At 31.9% G+C, this 17,812-nt stretch overlaps 1 protein-coding gene across 1 annotated transcript in view; it reads left to right on the top strand.

The window, feature by feature from the left end:
* The window catches only part of prt (putative mushroom body vesicular transporter portabella), a gene marked incomplete in the record, with an annotated part of 153,486 nt that overhangs the window by 20,214 nt on the left and 115,460 nt on the right, over positions 1 to 17,812 (top strand). Inside the window, 1 exon segment of the mRNA XM_075291325.1 lies at positions 13,039 to 13,773. Within this exon segment, the coding sequence (XP_075147440.1) occupies positions 13,039 to 13,773 (735 nt within the window).

Below are 17,812 nucleotides of genomic sequence, written 5' to 3'. Positions count from 1 at the left end.
TCACTTGCAGGTAGAGAGGTACTTTTTTGGAATATTCTTACTGTTTAATGCTAACTATTGGCTCTAAAAAACTATTCTTGAAACCCGTAAGTAAATCATAGAATTTGATAATATTTTCTTATATTTTGTATAACTTTGCAATTCCAAAATCTTTCATATATCTTTCATATGGATAGAAAACATGGAAATTGAAATTAATTAATATAGTCCTACACTGAAAAAACAGTGAACACTTTTCCATTGCAAAATGAACTAAACTGTAGTAATATTGACCATGATTTAGCCCTTAAGATTTTTTTCAACTTGTCTAGTTTATAATTCTCTTAAATTGTAGTTCATCTATAACATTGTATTTTTAGTTCATTTTTACAACACCATAATATTTATATACCCCTACCAAGTTAAGAAGTCAGTATTAATTTGGTTTACTTGCTTATTTTTAGGGAAACCTGATAATAAAAATTGGTTATCAGTCTCTTTAAAATCTCGACGACTAAACTATTTTTAAATCAATCATTCCACAGTACAGAGAAATTAAATAATTAAAGGAACAACAAACCGTTTTACTATTATGAAAATTTTCATTCATTAAAATTAAACTTTCTTTAAGCAAAAGTACTTTATTATAAAAACTTATGATGAAAGTTCTTAATACAATGTTTTCTGTGAATAAAAATTATGACCACGTAGAACAAGAAAGTAGTTCGTTTGAACTCGCTGTTTGGACATTTTGACTTATGCGTTTTTTATTCATCGTAGGTAAAATTTTCACATATCTTGCTGAAAAAAATGGAAGCAATAATGGAAATTGTTAAAAATTAACACCATGTAATAAAATATAATTTTTTAATTCTTTATTTTAGCTTGTAACTTACCATATGTGGGGGCATTTTATCAAATGGTGTAAGGAATTCAACTTTTATTTGGAAAAGGTATCTCATAAAATTTGTACCTGCAACAATTAGAGAAATAATGAAGTATTCTATATAAACTCATAAAACTGTGTTGTTATCGATGTGAAGGATATAATAAAATAAATATTCTAGTTGAAAGAAAGCTAAAGTTTTAATATAAAACTTACCAATTCTCTATTAAATTGTACGCTGAGGGGAAATATAAAAAGTTGTCCAAATTTATTTGGGCTACTCTGAAATTAAATATATATATTTTTTACATTAAATAAAATTATTAAATAGGTTTCCAAAAAATCTAATGAAAAAAAAAAAAATAATAATATGCATAAAAACCAAATATTCTTGATAACCCTAGACAGTCATCATTCGTCAAAATGACGACACGTAATTTCATTTTCGATTTAAAATGTATTTTAGTCTATTGGGAAATGCTAAATTTAAGTTATACTAATTCGACCGTTTTATGAATTTTTGTTTAATTCCAATTAAAACCAAATTGAATAAGAAAATAAACTCAAGTTTGGTTCACTTTCGCTCACGATGAAAATTATAGCGTCTTGAAATGAGCCGTAGTCAAAATGACGAAGGATGACGTTAATGTACAAAAAATAAGGATGACTGTCCAGGGCTAAAAGGAAGTTAAAGAATCCTTACCAATTCACTATTAAATTACAGGCAAAGGAGTACTAAAAATTTGTCCAAATTTGTAAGGGGTTATTCTGAAATTAAATATTTGTTTTTACATTAAAAATATTACATTGGTTTCCAAAAAATTTGATCAAAGGAATACTAAAATAAGGCATTAAAAAACTGTAATTTTGATGATAAAAAGGTCACAAAAACGTAAATATTCTAGTTGAAATAAAGCCAATTTTAAAAGAAAACTTACCAATTCTCTATTTTGTAAATTTGTTCGAATCCATCTGGAGTTGCTCTGAAATTAAATATTGTTTTTACAACAAAGAAGAACATTAAACTGGTTTCCAAAAAAATTAATTAACAAATAATAATATACATAAAAAAATATTCTTTTTAAAAGAAAAGTCATATTACAAAAATACTTACCAATTTATGAATAAACTATACACTGAGATATAACAAAAATTTTCCAAATTCATCTGGAATTGATATTAATTTTTTACATAGAATAATACAAATTTCAATACACTTTCAATTTCAACATATTTTCCTAAATATTCGTAATAACTTTTTTCATTCGTTTTGTTTGTTATTGTTGGCTTCTTTTCAATCGTTATTGTTTTTTTTTTTTTGATCTCAGCTTAAAGCCATGCATTGACTAAACTACAAGTGTAGCTTAACCAACAGAGGAAAAGTATGCTTGTCGAATTTATTTGGGCAAAGCCCTATAGACTGGAAGATGGTTGGATGTACAGCTGTTTCGGAATTACCACATTCCTCATCAGCATCCTCTACTTGCAGCAAAACTATCAACCGATTATCAGAATAAATTCGGGTAATTCACTCAACCCAAAGTGAACTACACTTGAACCTCCCGAAAAAAGGGTTGATAGTCGGCCCACGCCAACGCCAACTATACAACTGAAGCATGCCAAACAAAACCAAGCAAAGCCAAAACATCCCTACAACAACAAAAACACATGTGCCTTTATTGAAAACAACACCTCATCCAGCCAAATAAACCATCCGCGAATAACAAACACACACACACAAACCACTAAATGAACAAAAATAAAAACAACCCCACGCTCATGTATACACAACAAAACTCAAGTAACATCATCTTTACATTAATCACATTCCACTATGCCGATAAAGATCTCTGTACTGTGCATTAGTTCATCGCATCTGCTGACAATTTACTCTTAGAATAATATTCGTAAAGGTTACGAACCTAACCTAACCTAATATTCGTAAAGGCACACCAGTTTATGAACGATGAAACGTTTAACTTAAAATTTGCAAAAAATTCATGAAATGTTATCAACCATTTTTGACGCAAATGTCTATAAATTTAATTACATGTGAAGTAAAAATATTTCATTGGGTAATTTTTTACCAACAAATATTAACTATAGGAATTGGCAGTAAGAAATTGCTATCCACTTTCAAGTTCATTTTTCGTAAAAAAATATTTTCTCATACAAAAAAATCTTATAGTAAATGGCACTTATTATTTAGAAAATACTTTACATTTCACAAGTACTTTTATAGCATGACAAACGAATTTTTAACTACCACTTAAGAAATTTTTTAAGGAAATTTCCATCGTATTTTGTAGGCCATGAACTAAACGATTGCTACTTAGAATTTGTAAAATTTCCTTTCGAGTAGTTAATTTTCGTTGAAGATACGAAAAATGAACTAAAATTCTGGAAAATTATTGTAATAAATTATTGTAAAAATCTTCTTAAATTTACGAGACACTTTTTTTTCTGTGTACTAACATAGAATATTACTCTTTTTGAAGAAGCAATTACTAACTGCCGACAAGTAACTGCATCCAAGGAGGGAATCAAAATATTGACTTATTGTATATCATAAGCCATAGTTTTGTGTAATACGAGGGCGGTGCGGACATGTCTTAGCCTATCAATGAAAGAGAATAGTTAGTTTTTCAAAAATATTTTTATTTTTCAATATAATCTCCTGAAACTTCAATACACTTAGTTCAAAGCTTTTCTAGCAATTCTATCACTTGATTAAAATAGTTTTCATCAAGGTCTTCAAAATAGTGATTTACAACTGTAATTGAATCTTTATTTGAGGTAAAACGCTTGCCAGCAAGGAATGTTTGTAGATATGGGATCAAGTAAAAGTCACTGGGAGCTAAATCAGGAGAATAAGGTGGGTGGTCAAGCAACTCGTACTTTAATTCGTTGATTTTAGCCATTGTTAAAACACTCTTGTGCGCTGGTGCGTTGTCTTGATGAAAAATTATTTTTTTGTGTTGTAAGCCAGGACGATTTTCTCGAATTTGTACATTTAATTGATCCAAAAGGTTGCAATGTTCTCTGAATTTATTGTGTTACCCTTTTGCAGATAGTCAATCAATAAAATACCTTTGAAGTCCCAAAAAACCGTTGCCATAACCTTACCAGCCGATTGACTTGTTTTTGCCTTCTCTGGGACACTCCTCCAGCTTAAGTACATTGTTTGGATTGTTCTTTTGTCTCTGGAGTATAGTGGTGGATCCATGTCTTATCAACAGTAACGAAACGACGCCTTAAATCCATTTTATTTCGCTTAAAACGACCCAAACAAGCTTGAGAAATGTTCATTCTTATGCGTTTTTGATCGACTGTTAACAAATGCGGCACCCATCTTGCAGAAAGCTTTTTCATCTGTAGTCCTTCATGCAAAATTAAATGCACTCGATCATTTGAGATGCCCATGATATTAGCAATTTCACGCACTTTTATTCGTCGATCATTTAATACCATATCATGCACTTTGGCTACAATTTCAGTTGTTGTTGCTTTTTTGGACGTACATTAGGTGGTTCATCTTCAATGCTTGTACGACCACGTTTAAATTCAGCAACCCAATTTTTTACTGTTGTATATGAAGGAACACTTTCACATAACACATTCACCATATCATTATGAATTTCTTGTCCCGATAAACGTTTTTTATGTAAATATTTAATGACAGCACGCATTTCCAATTTATACCGCCCTTAACACCCAAAAAAAAATGCCTTCAAAACTAAAGGAAAAAATGTTTATCAATTTAGTTTAGCCATTTTATTTCCATTAAGTTAAATTTTTGTGTAAAATAATAAAATTTACTTGTTTCAGTAAAAAAAATCCTAAACTGAAAGCAGTTAGGAATAGCTCATTAACTAGAATAAGGCATGGAATTTTACTAATACTGTTTTCTTGTTTCAGTAAAAAAATCCTAAACTGAAAGCAGTTAGGAATAGCTCATTAACTAGAATAAGGCATCGAATTTTACTAATACTGTTTTCTTCGCTGGGTATAAGAATTTACTACTGAACAAGAAAATTTTATTCACTGATAACAAAGCATTCGTAAAAATAAAGAAAAACCGAACTACAACCAAGTTTCCTCAAATTTAGTAAAATTTATTATAAAATGATAATTCTGACTTCCTTTATTATAGAAAGCTTATCATGCATACGAATAACACTTGGCATAGAAAAATATTTTATATCATTCGTACTAAGAAGTATTCAATCCTTTTAAAACTTAAGGAGACATACTTGTTGGAATATAGGAAATTTTCGTATATTTCTTTTATCTAGCTGTAATCGATACCTGTCATCGATGTAATCGATATGTTTGCGCGTGGGTTGTTTTTTAGTTGGAATCGCGTTGTTAAGGTATACGGAGTGATTGTTAAAAAATAATTTAGTAAAATAATATAATAAATAACAAATAAAATATATAAAATATTTGTTATTTTAAATTAGTGAGAAAATTTTTCGTTTTTTGAAAATTATTAAACATAAACAACAAACAATGCGAGTACGTCTATCACTGTTCGTGATGGTGTATAAAAAAAAAACACCACAAGAATAACAACCCCTTCATTCGTCTTCATTTTGGAACCTTCAAATATCAGGTAACATTCATACAGTGACGCTAACCTTTTGTGAAAAAATTGGTTTATGATTTTTTATATTTGTAAGTATTGACATTGTAAAAGGAGGATAAAATCGTTACGCAGCATCTTATTAAAAGTGAAAGGAAGAAGAAAACCATTACGTTTTACAGTTGGTAACATTACATGGAAATTGGAAATAGTGGAATAATAAACTAATATTTCAAGGCCAGTCGATGCTTTTGATTCTTAATAAATATATTTAATATATTAATAAAACATGTCTTTTATTTAAGAAAAAACTGCCTATATAAATAAATAAAACTGTATTTAAAAACGAAAGTAAGCAGTTCTAAGTAAAAGATTTACCACAAATATGTAAGAATTGTCCAAATGAATGAAAAAAGTTCAATAAAATCATTCCATATATGAATTCAATTCAGTTAAATTTTTTTCACTCTGTAGTATAGTGGTACATAAATATAGGAAAATGTTAACTAATATATGGAATGCATTCTACCTAATTTCTACGAAAATCACATCGTTCAAACAAATAAAAATGTCTTTGGCGCTATACGAAGTTCAATTTTCTTCACAATGAGTTCATTTTAACTTAAAGAAGTGGTCACTTTTTTCTGGGTGAAGAATTAAATTAAGTACAAAATTATTCGTTAATAAAAATTCATATTTATTTGTATTTCTAAATTAACAGTGGTGCATGCTAGCAAACAATTGTTCACACCAAAATAAATTTATGTGCTGGTTGTAAAATTACTGTTTAGAATTTAAATATAATGTGCTTTTGAATGGTTATCGTTAACCTTAGGATTCGATGGAAAAATATTTATATATATACTCGACTTCACGTTTCAAACTTGTATACAAAAACCTTTTTTGTTCCAAAATTTTTATTTTTGCAATAAAAACATAATATATGATTTGAACTCAGTCCATTTCATTTATATCAAGCACTGACTTTAACTCTTGTATAAGACACACTTTACAGTTTCGTAGTAAAAATTTAATATAGTAGTAGGTAATGTTGAACACCTTTTCGGGATATTCCGAACGTATCTGGAATATATGTAAAAAAATATATGTAAACAAAAATAGAAATAAAATTGGTGTCGGTCGAAGCAGGGATAGAACCCAGGACCCTTGGCATTCAAGGCGAACGTACCAACAACCGCTCCACGTCGCCAACAAATGTATGTTTAACAATGTTGTTGTTAAACAATGTTATGTTTGCATCGGCTCGTGGGCGCCGCAAGCTATGCTATATAAATATAACTTATAACGATATTTATCTGCTGGTGACTATAACAGCTACGTAGCCCAGTGGATAGTATGTTGGCTTACAAACTGTATGGTCCTCGGTTCGATTCTCCGTGCAGGCAACAGGTGCCAAGAACTAAAATATTTCGTGGATGTGAAAATTACGAGTATGTTAGGGAATGAGCACAATCGTCTTTGGGAAAAATTCTTCCAAGAATATAATATTTTTGGGCTCAAAATGCTTCCAAACTTATAATATGTTCACATAAAACAAACATATTAATGTTTCGGCAGTATCTAATAATATATGTGCTTCCTGCAAAATATGTTTGGAACATATGTTAAAGAAGCGATTTTTTAGGGTGTACTTATAAAAAAATGGTGTCAAATAAACTGTTTGCCAGTATAATTTTCAAAACAGGAGAGAAATTAAGGACTAAAAAGTACAACAAGCCTACACCCTTCTGTAACTTATACTCCCAAACACATTTTGCTTCCAGCATATAAATTTTTGGATTGCCCAAACATTTATATATTTGATTTCTTCCAATATATAATATGTTTGAAAGCATATTGGTCTAAACAATATAATATGTTTGGGTAGTCTAAGTTCCAAACATTATGTATTTTTCCATCCAAATTGAATTATTTAACTGAAACATACATTTGTTTGGCACGTGGAGCAGTGGTTAGCATGTCTACCTTGCATGCAAGGGGTCGTGGGTTCAATCCCTGCTCCGACCGAACACTTTTTTTAATTTACACATTTATATTTATACTATATTAAATTTTTATAATGAAACTTCGAAATGTGGGTTATTAAAGATTTATAGTCGGTAACAGTACTTGATATAAACGAAATTGACTAATTTTTGTATAAAATATTATTTTTTATTGCAAAATTAAAAATTTTGTAACAAAAAACTGTTTTTGATACAAAACTTTAAAATTTGGAAGGAATTCAAAAACTCTAACAAAAGAAGAATGTGGAGTCGAGTATAAACATACATAAATAATTTTATAATATAAACATAAATTTATTTAGGCGTGAACAGTTGTTTACGAGCGTTTAACACCATCGCTCTAAAATGCCTTTTATTTTTCTTTAATAATTTATTTTAAGGAAAATAAACTTTTTAAATTGTTTTAGCTGCAAAACTCGAACTTAATGCTCGCTTTTATATTTGAAGGTGTCCGTCAACTCCTCTTGGACTACTTATTAATAAAGAGGAACTAAACTTTGTTTTTACACATTTTACTATGTAATTTTTCACTATTTCCTCCTTATTTCATTTTACTGTCCCAACTCTAAAAAGAGTATAGTGTTCTTTTGTTATTTTTATGAACCAAGAAAAAAATTGTGCCCATAATGCCAAAATGATAAACAAACCACATGTCCACACATACATAAAATGCTGCTCTCAAGGCGAAAACATATGCTGTCGAATGTCTATTCTCTTTATTCAAATTAAATAATATTTAGACTTAAGCATATCAAATTTTTGGCCTTATCATAAAACAGTTTTCCGAAACAACATACAAGCGGTTTCACACAAATTGTTCTCTTTTGATTCTTTCGCTGTGTTATGTTGATATCTTTTGTCAACTCTTCCGGTTTCCATCTCTATTTCTTTCTCTATACTCTCTCTGTCGCTTTGAATAAAATATCACAACATATGTATGTTTAGTAGAAATTTGTAAATTTATATATGTTTGCATTCACACATATGATTTTTATGAAACATTCATGCCCCAAATTAAATAATATTTAGACTTAAGCATATCAAATGTTTGGCCTTATCATAAAACAACATACGAAACAACATACAAGCGGTTTCACAGAAATTGTTCTCTTTTGATTCTTTCGCTGTGTTATGTTGATATCTTTTGTCAATTCTTCCGGTTTCCATCTCTATTTCTTTCTCTATACTCTCTCTGTCGCTTTGAATAAAATATCACAACATATGTATGTTTAGTCCAAATTTGTAAATTTATATATGTTTGCATTCACACATATGATTTTTATGAAACATTCATGCCCCAAACGTAATGTATTCTAACATATTAACATAGATGTCCCAAATATTTAGTGTTAGTTTAGGAACATTATATGTTTGCACTTAAATATATTGTGTTTTAAAATTGTTCCCGAAACACATTTTGTTTATATCGGAACATATGAAAAACATATTTTTCTAACAGTGCACGACTATATATGTCGGACAAGGCAACTATTACTACTTGGTACCATATTCAAATAGGATAATGCAATTTCTGAAGCAATTGAAAATGATTTACTTAATTTGTTTCATTTCATAGTTTATTTTATCTAAACAAAAATACCAAAAAACAATTAAATTATATTATATATTCTTCTCTACTTAGGCTAAATTATACCCCATTCACATGAGACTCAAAATCTACTCAAAATGGATTTGAAGTCCCTTATTTACAAAAAATGACAGTTAAAAATAGTTAAATTAGATTTTGGAAGTATAATGAGAATGATGATTTACCCAATGGTACTAAAAATAATGTTTTTTGTAGTATTTATCCCATTGCGTTATTCATTCGATCAATGTACAACATGATTGTAAATGAAAATCAACTTCCAATTACGGCTATCTTTTTATGTTTCCTAGAATGTTAGACTAGCAGATGGGCTGGATCGATCCATTTTAATGCAGATATCAATTTATTTGAAATATTTCGAACAATCGAAATTATTTTTTTTTTAATTTTATTGTAAGGCCATATACATATGTGGAATATTGACAGAAAAGTTTTTCAAAGTTATTTTTTATAGAAAATTTTGTCAAAAGTTTATTTCTATAAAAAATTTTGTCAAAATTTTATTTCTATAGCTAATTTTGTCAAAATTTTATTTCTATAAAAAATTAATTCAAAATTTTATTACTATAGAAATATTTTTTTATATAGAAAATTTAGTGAAAATTTTATTTCTATAGAAAATTGAGTCAAAATTTTGTTTCTATAGAATATTTTGCAAAATTTTATTTCAAAAAAAAAAAAAATTTACAAAATTTAGTTTGTTACACAAAATTTTTTTCAAAATTTTATTTCTATTGATAATTTTATTTCTATAAAAATTTAAGCCAACATTTTATTTCTATAGAAAATTTTGCCAAAATTTTATAGTAATAGATTTTTTTTTATTAGAAAATTTGGTCAAAATTTTATTTCTACAGAAAATTTTGCCAAAATTTTATAGTAACAGATTTTTTATTAGAAAATTTGGTCAAAATTTTATTTCTATAGAAAATTTTTTCAAAATTTTATATCTATAGAAAATTTAGTCAAAATTTTGTTCCTTTAGAATATTTTGCAGAATTTTATTTACCACACAAAGTTTTTTCTAAAATTGTATTTTTATTGATAACTTTTTCAAAATTTTATTTCTATAAGAAAAAATTGTCAAATTTTATTTCTATAGCAAATTTTCTCAATTTTTTGTTCTTACTGATGCTCACTGCTATAAAAAATGTATTCAAAATGTTATTACTATAGAAATATTTTTTCTATATAAAATTTAGTCAAAATTTTATTTCTATAGAAAATTTAGTCAAAATTTTGTTTCTATAGAATATTTTGCAAAATTTTATTTCTATAGAAAATTGTGCAAAATTTTGTTTGCTACACAATTTTTTTTTTAATTGTATTTCTATTGATAATTTTTTCAAACTTTTATTTCTATAAAAAATTTAGTCAAAAATTTGTTTTTGTAGAAAATTTTGCAAAATTTTATTTCTATATAAAATTTTGCAAAATTTTATTTACTAGACAAAAAAATTGTATGCTCACAGATACTCACTGCTAAATCGAAAACTTGTAGAAATGACAATTATAAATATTTCCCAAATATTGCTCGAGATTTTGTAGAAGTCTGATTTGAGATTTTATCAAAATGTAGACCTAAATACAAAGTTGTGCATAGTATATTATAATCGGCCCACCCGACTTTAGACTTTCCTTGCAGTTTTATTTTTTGTGAAAATTGTGTTATGTCCCAAAACGTTAGATTTAAATTTTAAGTACATATATTTTGTAGAAGTATATACAATTTTGTCTAAATCGATTCAGATTCAAATTCATGCATATGGGAATATAAACCTTTATATAGCTCGCAACAAATTTAAAGGATTTGAGATAGTATCAATAATTTTGGTCCACAAATACATATACTGTTGGTATCTTCTCATATTATGATGGGTATTTATATCATTATTTTATTTATTAAACATTGCCCTAAATTTGAAATATAGAGTTCAATTGGCATCTTATGTGAAATAAATATTTTTGTTTTGCACACATAAATAAATACGATACTTTATATCGATCCACTTACGGTACCCCACAATAAACTACAAATTAGTGGTATTAAAATGAGATTTAGTTATATTACCCGGAGTCGACTCCGGAGTCAAAGTCGAGCTGATGAAAAATGCTGGAGTCGGAGTCGGAGCCGAAGTCGAGCAAAATTGGCTCGACTCCACAGCCCTGTTAAATACTGCAAAGAAAATTTCCCGGGAATTCCCGTATTTAATTTCCGGGAAAGCGGGAGCGAAAAAATAGCGAATTCCCGGGAACGGGAACCCGGGGAAAACCCTATTCATATCCCTTTTATGAGCCCTAAAACTCGTTGGTAGGACTCTTTCCAATAAGAGATTTACTTTGCAAACACTGAAAAAAAATATTTTCGTTAGGCCAAAGATTTCATGTTCTTAAAATACGAATGCGAATTTTGCTTAACATAGAAGACTCATTTCTCTGATATAAAGTTTTTTTCCTTGTCCAAAAGTCGATAAACTTTTCAATGAAGTCGTTTTCATAATTAAGTGATTTGACGTAAAAATGGGTATCTTAACATGAAAGAAGTTTTGGCTACGGTCAATGTGGCTTTAATAATTCTGAAAAATTCTACAAAATTAATGAAATCGTCTTTAAATTTGTTGTCTTTTTGGATCCTGACTACAAAGCAAAAAAACGTTTAAAAATAGGACATATTTTTCAACACATTATTTTAAAGATTTTTTGTTTTAAACGAAGTATACATTCTACTTGTAGTCGAGTTTGTATTTCGAATTTTAAGCTGTAGTTAACATGTTTTTAAATTACTTTGATAGTACATGAAGAAAAATGCAGAGGAACTAATAAACTAAACTTTGTTTCCAAGTACTCAAAACATACATTTAAAAGAGAATTGTGTATTAAATGTGTCATTGCTTCAATTCTCCGCTTCTTTGCCTCGGAATCAATACCAAAATCATTAAGGACAAAATCTTTGGAACCGGACATGCTTTTTTAGTGTATACATTCGTTATTACTATAGCAGTATTTACAATTCATTCCTCTTTCAATTCAAAGTCGATTTTTCAAGGAACTTTCTCATGATTAACAATTGGTGCAAGATTTGATCCATACGATCTTTTGAAATTTCACACTCTCACTCATCTTCAGTCATTTGCCTGGTAAGTTTTCGGAACACCGGAACGTGGCTTAGTAAAATCATACACTCCATTTAATCAAATTGCCGACCGATATTGCTTTCCCCCTTTATTATAGATTGTAACTTGACTGAAGTTGCAACACCAACACGAATATTCGTTTACTATACTTCTACTTCAGTCGTCGAATCCAAGTATATAGCGTACACTCAAAAAAGATTTACTTGGATCCAAAGACTATGGGCTTCCCTAAACGATTTTGGTTTGATTCCGAGCCAAAGATGCGGCTTCTTTAAAATAAAGAAATTTTCTATGGACATATCTTGATTTAAATCTAGGATTAATAAAATTAAACTTAAGATACAGATCTCATTTACCAAATTTCCATTCTCTATTCGCGATGTATTAATAAAGGTGTTCACGTACAAACAAATTCCAGTTAAAATCACTAATTATAACAAATATTTCAAAATAAAAAATGTTTTCTTTTCTCCAAAAGAAAACTTCAAATAAGTATTAGCCTCTGTTTGAAGCGATTTTTTTCTTTTTGTTAAAATGTCTTTAATTTAAAGAAAATGTCCTTAATATTGTGTAAAATTAGGGTTGCATAATCATTAATATTAGGTCGATAATTTTTTCGGTGTACCACCCTAACATATTGATATTAATATTTTTAAATTTGTTCCTTCGTTATATTTCTTAAATTGAATTTATATGACCTTTTTCCTATTTTGCCCTTTTTGTTTCATGTCTGGTGTTCTATGGTGGTGGCTGTGGTGTTTGGTTGTGGCCTTTCTTTGTCTCTACTCCCAATAAATTGATTTCGTCAATACACGCAGTACCCATATTACCCGATTATCTCGCTAGCATAAATAATCGTACGCTGCTAACAACAGGGACTGGAGCAGGAGGAACCACTGCGACAACAGCATACAACTCTCCGTTGAATGGAATTGTAGCGGCAGCAGGACTAAATGCCAGCGGTGGTCCTAGTAGCCTTGGTTCACAACATATGGCTTATCGTAATATGGATGAAACACCAATGCTATTGGCACAAACACAATCACATGTCCCCGTACAACTCCAGGCACACCACCAGAGTTCTCAATCATATCCGTATCATCAACAGCAGACGCATCAAATTCAACAGCATGTTATGACAAAGCATCCGATACCGGGCAAATCAATGGTTAATTTTTCCTTAATACATTTGGCAACGGATGATAACAGTGCATTGCTCATCTCATCGGCTTTAAATAAACATGGTGGAAACAACTCAAAATGGCAGAACCGTAGCAATGATGGTGGTGGTGTTGGCAAAACAACAAATGGACATTTTAAAAACTCCTTAACATTAACCACTGATAAAGTCAACAACAATGGTCGCTATGGACCAAACTCCGTCTACAATGATGAATTACTAGCCAGCGAAAATGGTTCTATTGGTATACTCCTGGCTATGAAAGCGTTGGTACAGTTGATTTTCAATCCAATCGTTGGTAACATGTCAATAAAATATGGATACCGTTTGCCTATAGTGATGGGGACATTTTTCCTCCTAGTCTCTTCATTAGGTAAGTACACGCGGAGAATAAACATGATTGTCATGATCACGAGTAAAATAAATAGGGGCAATGTGGCAGCCACTGAACAGAGTGCTAAGAAAAATGACACGGTACTCATAAAAAATGTTATGATATTGATAAAAAGAATTATCCTCCTTGACCTGGTTTACAAATTCACAAAAGGCAAAATTTTTCTCAATGTCTAGTTTCCGAATCACAATGACATTATTACACAATTTTTACATACTGTTTTCTATGGATAAGGAATTTAATTGGAATAGTTCAGAAGTTAATGGCGGTTAAAAGTTTTGCGAATTCGTAAACCGGAACATGGGGGTATGTTTGAATTAATTAATTAAGAAGTTCACCACATAATGGACTGTATAGACAAGTGAGCCTGAAATATCGGGTTGCCACTATACCTTACTTAACCTAACCTACTGCCTGAAACTCATCAAAGTTGAATCTAGGGTTGTTGCAAGAGTTATCGAGATCTGTGAAAAAACATTATCGAAACGGCTGTAATTCTTTAACTTCACTGTATTAATTCTAAACATTAAATCAAAATTTCACAAAAGAATTTTTCGCATCAGTAATCACATTGTATGAGACAGTATTTTGGTCCACTTAGTATTTGGTATGGTGCCCTTTGTTAGCGCAAATGGCTTCCAGTCGTCTTGGCATCGACTCTACCAATTTTCGACACGTTTCTTGAGATTTTGCCCATCTTCCTGTAACACTTTTTTGGGATCTCTTAGATGAAATTTGGTTTTGTCTGATCCACAATTCAAAATGAGACCCCCGTTTTCAATAGGGTTGGTATATGGGCTTTGCGGTGGCGTTTCGAAGGAGCCATATTTTCACATCCCAAACCGTGTGTTTCGGTCGTTGTCATGTTGGAACAAGAAGACTCTATCTCGGAATCCCATGTTAGAAGCGCTGGAGTGATGATTTTCTTTCAAAATGTTTAAATACATTTTGGCGTTCATTATCCCATCAATAAAAACTCCACTTCCAACTCCACGTGCTGACTTACAAACACCATTCCTTAAACTTGCTTTTACATTTTTTATTTTCAAGGTTTCCCCAGGCTTCCGGCTTGAAATTCGAATACAATTAAAATTGATACAATTAACTTTTTAATCAAGATGGAAACATTAAGTTAATTAAGTCAATGGTTGAAAATCTTAAAATTTGTAATTAAAAAATTAATTTATACAATTAACTTTTTAATCAAACTCGAAAGACTAAGTCAATTAAATAAAGTGATGGGAAATTTTTACTAAGCTAAAAACACAAACCCCACTTTCATGAAGCTCCGTTAGTGCTACGTTAGCTAACGAACTTCTAAACCGTGCTATGTACAATTTAGAGCATTGCATCGCATAATTTATTCAACCGTTGAACTGAACGGACGTGTTTTCTAATAGCGGAGTATTTCAGCGTAATAAGTACTTATGACGAATTTCACGTGTGGTGGAAATAATAAACCACCATGCAGCGAAATTCAAAGTCTTCCACTGGGTTGCTAACTTCAGGGCCCAGTGGACGGGTAACGACTGAAGTTATAAATTTGGGCAGCGACCAAGAGTCAGGCCCAATTAGTCGGCCTATAGACGGGTCGACTGGCGGTGACACTTTGGCAAGTCGAACCTTTTCTAAGGTGACGACATCAAAAGGAGGAAATCCCTCTCGAAAGAGATTCAAGGAACGAAGAAATGCTTTGTTTATCCTAAAGAAATTGGGATCAGTCGACCCAAGCCCGTTGTCGGCTAAGCAAAGCGATTCCTTAAAATGGGCTCAAAGAATTCTTGAAGCTGGAAAAAGGGAACGATCACCGGATGAGCTGCCATCCTCTAAACGGGATCAAAGATCGTTTACTCAGTTGCAAAAGACAGCCTTGTGATGGCTATTATTAATAAAGGAGCATTGGACGGTATGATTCCAAGGCAAAAATGGGGGGAAATTGAGAACGCGATGTCTGGTGTCTACTCAGAGGTGCGAAAAAAGTTTCCCGGACCAAGTCCTCGACGGCAAGATGCTGGATGGTATCAAGGTCGATATAAGTTAATAGCTTTTGCAGACCAGAGGTCTATGGATTGCTTTAAAGCTGCATTGATGCTAATTGGTGAAGTTTGGGAAGGAGCCGCTTTGGAGTTAGTCGATAAAAAAGACATACCGGCTAAACCTAGAGCACATGCATGGATACCGGCAAACCCTCCTGATCCTGAGTCAATACTAGAGAGACTAAAAGAATGTAACCCAGATCTTCCAACCGCCGATTGGAAGGTTGGTCGTTTGGATGAGGTGTATGGACCAAGACGACATGCGGTGTTTATATTAAACATAGAGTCGCTGCCACATCTAGCCCAGACCCAAGGACGCGTATGTTATGGCTTTCATGATATCCATATGAAGGTATACAAAAGCGATCAGCCAAAGGATTGCGAAACGGACAAGCCTCCGGTAGAGTCAGCAGTGGAAAAATCTCCTAGCGAAGCCGAAGGAGACATAAAACCTACAGACTATGGCGAAAATCATATGCGGGAAGTTTCTACAGGCTCAAGCCTCACCAAAACTGAACCGCGGATTGTTGCAAGAGTCACCGATATCTGTGAAGAGGATGCCCTTGATGACTCAATTGAAGCGGCTGATGTGACGGTGGTTGAAAATTTGGATGGTTCTACGGTTCCTCCAGATAAATCTTCACCATTGTAAGGCCGCTTGTGCTGCCTTAAAAGTTCTCCTGATGAAAGGAGACATAGATATAGTTCTTATTCAAGAACCATACATATATAAGAACAAGATCTGTGAATTAAGCACTCCGGGTTTCAAACTTTTGCATAATACCGGTACCGATATAAATCGAGCATGTATAATTGCTAAAAACGAACTAAACTTGTTTCTGCTTCCTTCATTGAGCAATGCAGACACTGTCGTAGCCAGTCTAGAGATATCCACATGCAAATATTGGGTATCTTCGGTCTACATGGGACATGATAGGGAGATGCCACCCTGTGCCGTTAAGACCTTAGTTGAGGAGTCACTAAAAACAAAGACAAAACTCATTATGGGATGCGATGCAAATGCACATCATAGTATTTGGGGAAGTAGTGATACTAATGCAAGGGGAGAGTCGCTAATAGAGTTTATTTTGCGTACTAACCTGTTAGTTTGCAATAAGGGAGATGCACCAACCTTCGTCACCAGGAACATACAAGAGGTTTTGGACGTAACGTTGACCTCTCCGGAACTGAATGATAAGATATCTGAGTGGCAAATTTTGAGGGAACATAGCTTCTCAGATCATCGCTACATCAGTTTCAGATTGGCTGTTCGTACTTCAAAGACCATATTTCCGCCAAATGTTAGGAAAGCTGATTGGAATAGGTATAGGGAATCGTTCAATTTGATGATACCGGAAATGCCAGAGACAAATATGAGCACTGTGCAAGATGTCGAACAAGCAGTGGAGCGGATTACTAAGGCCTTCAACATGTCACTGAAAGCTGCTTGCCCTAGAGGAAAACCAAGGGGAAAATATCGGCCGCCATGGTGGACTATGGAGTTAAGTAATATGAGGAAATCCTGCATGAAGCTCTTTAACAAAGCAAAGTCCACAAGAGCTCCGGAGGATTGGGACACGTACAAGATGAATCTGAGAGCATATAAACGAGAACTGAGAAGGTCTCAACAAAACTCTTGGGATGATTACTGTAGCAGTATTGATAATACGTCAGAGACTTCCAGACTACGGAAGGTACTAGTATCCACTAACACCGCTCCAGGTTTCATTAAAACATCGGAGGGAAATTGGACAACGTCCAGTGAGGAAACGTTGGAGGTACTTTTGGACACACACTTCCCTGGAAATCAGACGGTTGAACCATGTGCTGCCGGTGTAACAGAGGCTCAGCGGTCATTTTCTATCGAGGAAATTGTGTCGGAATCTAGAATAAAATGGGCTTTAAATAGCTTTGGACTATTTAAATGCCCCGGACCGGATGGAATTACTTCGGCGGAATTACAAGCAGTGGCTGAAAGAATT

Source organism: Haematobia irritans, chromosome 1 (assembly GCF_050003625.1).
Source record: "Haematobia irritans isolate KBUSLIRL chromosome 1, ASM5000362v1, whole genome shotgun sequence".
Lineage (NCBI taxonomy): Eukaryota > Metazoa > Arthropoda > Insecta > Diptera > Muscidae > Haematobia > Haematobia irritans.
The sequence above is the reverse complement of the archived record's forward strand: the minus strand, read 5'-3'. Positions and strand labels throughout refer to the sequence as shown.